The 2,029-nt window shown below is 39.3% G+C and overlaps 1 protein-coding gene across 1 annotated transcript; it reads right to left on the bottom strand.

Moving 5' to 3' along the window:
- Window positions 1-5: 5 nt before the first annotated feature.
- LOC107835361 (protocadherin beta-15-like) lies at window positions 6-2,023 on the bottom strand (the record flags this gene model as incomplete). The annotated part of the gene is made up of 1 exon (XM_016667692.1): window positions 6-2,023. A coding segment is annotated over exon 1 (1,254 nt), but the record flags the coding sequence as incomplete, so codon positions are not given.
- Between the last annotated feature and the right edge of the window lie 6 nt (window positions 2,024-2,029).

The raw sequence follows: 2,029 nt of genomic DNA, 5'->3' as shown, positions 1-2,029 counted from the left end.
GGTACTCCTTCATCAGAGCAGGTCACTGTGATGTTATACTCAGAGGCTCGCTCTCTATCTAATTCACCTTCTGTCACCAAACTGTAGAAATTATTTGTGGTTAATTTAAGAACAAAGGGAATGTCCTCATGTAAAAAACATTGAACATTTCCATTTTTACCTGCATCTGGATCCTGGATATTAATCATCGTAACAACTGTATTGGGATTCGCATTTTCAGATATTACAGTAGATTTGGACATAATTTTAATGACTGGTTCATTATCATTTATGTCTACAACATCAACCATCACTTTGCATGAATCAGTTAACCCTCCATTATCTCTTGCACGAACATTGATCTGAAAAAGCTTTTTCTTTTCATAATCCAAGCGCCCAATTAATGTAACTTCACCATTTTCTTCGTTTACTTCAAAAATCTGCCTTACTTCATCCATAGTGCTTGTTATGGAATATGTGATCTTACTATTCAAACCCTGATCAGCATCTGAGGCACTAACAGCGGTCACAACGGTGCCCTTTGCAGAATTTTCACTAACAGTCGCCTTGTATACTGGCTGCGTAAAAACAGGCGCATTATCATTCGCGTCTAACACTGTAATGAGAATCTGCATTGTTCCAGTCATCTGCGGCTCTCCTCCATCAACAGCTGTTAATACCAATGAAATGAACTCATTTTTTTCCCTGTCTAGAGGTTTCTGTAATACCATTTCTACATTCTTTGTACCGTCAGCCTGATTCTGTAATTTCAGCACAAAATAAACAGTGGGTTTAAGGACGTATGTTTGGAGGGTGTTAATGCCAACATCCAAATCCACGGCTCTCTCTAAGTCAAATGTTGCTCCAATAGCTGCAGTCTCGCTAATCATGAATTTGATTTCAGCTTTTTCAAAAGTCGGAGCATTGTCGTTGATATCTGTAATTTCAACAGTTACGCTGTAAAATTCCATGGGATTTTCCAGCACAATCTGAAAATGCAGAGCGCATGGCGTTGTGTCACCGCATAGCGCCTCTCTGTCTATTCTTTCTTTGACGAGGAGAACTCCTCTCTCAGCATTCAGCTCAACGTAATCGCTGCTATCACCAGAATAAACACGGCCGTTTCCTAACCTCAGTCGTTTAACATCCAAGCCCAAATCCTGAGCTACGTTACCAACCAACGAACCTTTCGCCATTTCTTCCGGAATGGAATAGCTGACTTGACTGATTACTGCTCTAAGAAGGAGAATGGATAGAAACAACAGGACTTGCCGTCTCATTGTGTAAGGAAAATATCGGTAAAAGAACAGTGCACCCTCCTGATCGTCCGCTTCAACGAAAGAAGAAAAAACAGATAAACAATCCTCAGAATGATGTGGGAAATAGATATCCTGCCGTCGTTGTAGTGTTAAAAAAATCCCAAATGAAGACAAAGCGGTCAACGCCGTCCCCTTCAATCTTAAACATCTAAGCGGAGAGGAGGTGCTGCGCTTTAAATATTGTAACTGCGACGGAGCAGACAACAGCGGCCCACTGAGTCAAAACAAGAAAACTGCATGACATGTATTATGCAAAGTAAAAAAGTAAGAAAAAAATAGAGAAACGAAGAACTACGACTAAATAATCAACTGCAAAACTAGTTTATATAAAGTGCATAAGTAAGAATTAAAACGAAGAAAATAAAGTCTTTATCACATTGTATGGCTAATAGAAAATATGATAATGTTGCTCTCCAAGGTGCTGAAGGAAATAGTTGGTGCAAAAGGTTTTGAAATGATAAAAATTCTGTTTTTAAAGATAAATGAAACTGGGAGAAAAATTTCTAAGAACATGTATATTTAAAAAGATTATTTTTAGGTCACTGAATGCTAACCTCAAGAGGAGAGTCGGGTTCATCCAGGATGCTCTTCTCACTTTGCATCCGCTGCATTGTCCCTGTAGAACTGGAATCCATTATCAACATGTTCTGACTACCAGCTATTCCGAACTTATTGTCACTCTTTCTGGAGTCAGTCGTCCTGCACACCTCATAATTGTACACGTGTGGCAG

The sequence above is a fragment of the Poecilia formosa genome, unplaced genomic scaffold (genome assembly GCF_000485575.1).
Source record: "Poecilia formosa unplaced genomic scaffold, Poecilia_formosa-5.1.2 Scaffold1962, whole genome shotgun sequence".
NCBI classification, from domain to species: domain Eukaryota; kingdom Metazoa; phylum Chordata; class Actinopteri; order Cyprinodontiformes; family Poeciliidae; genus Poecilia; species Poecilia formosa.
Note: the sequence above shows the minus strand (reverse complement) of the source record. Positions and strands in the feature narration are given on the sequence as shown.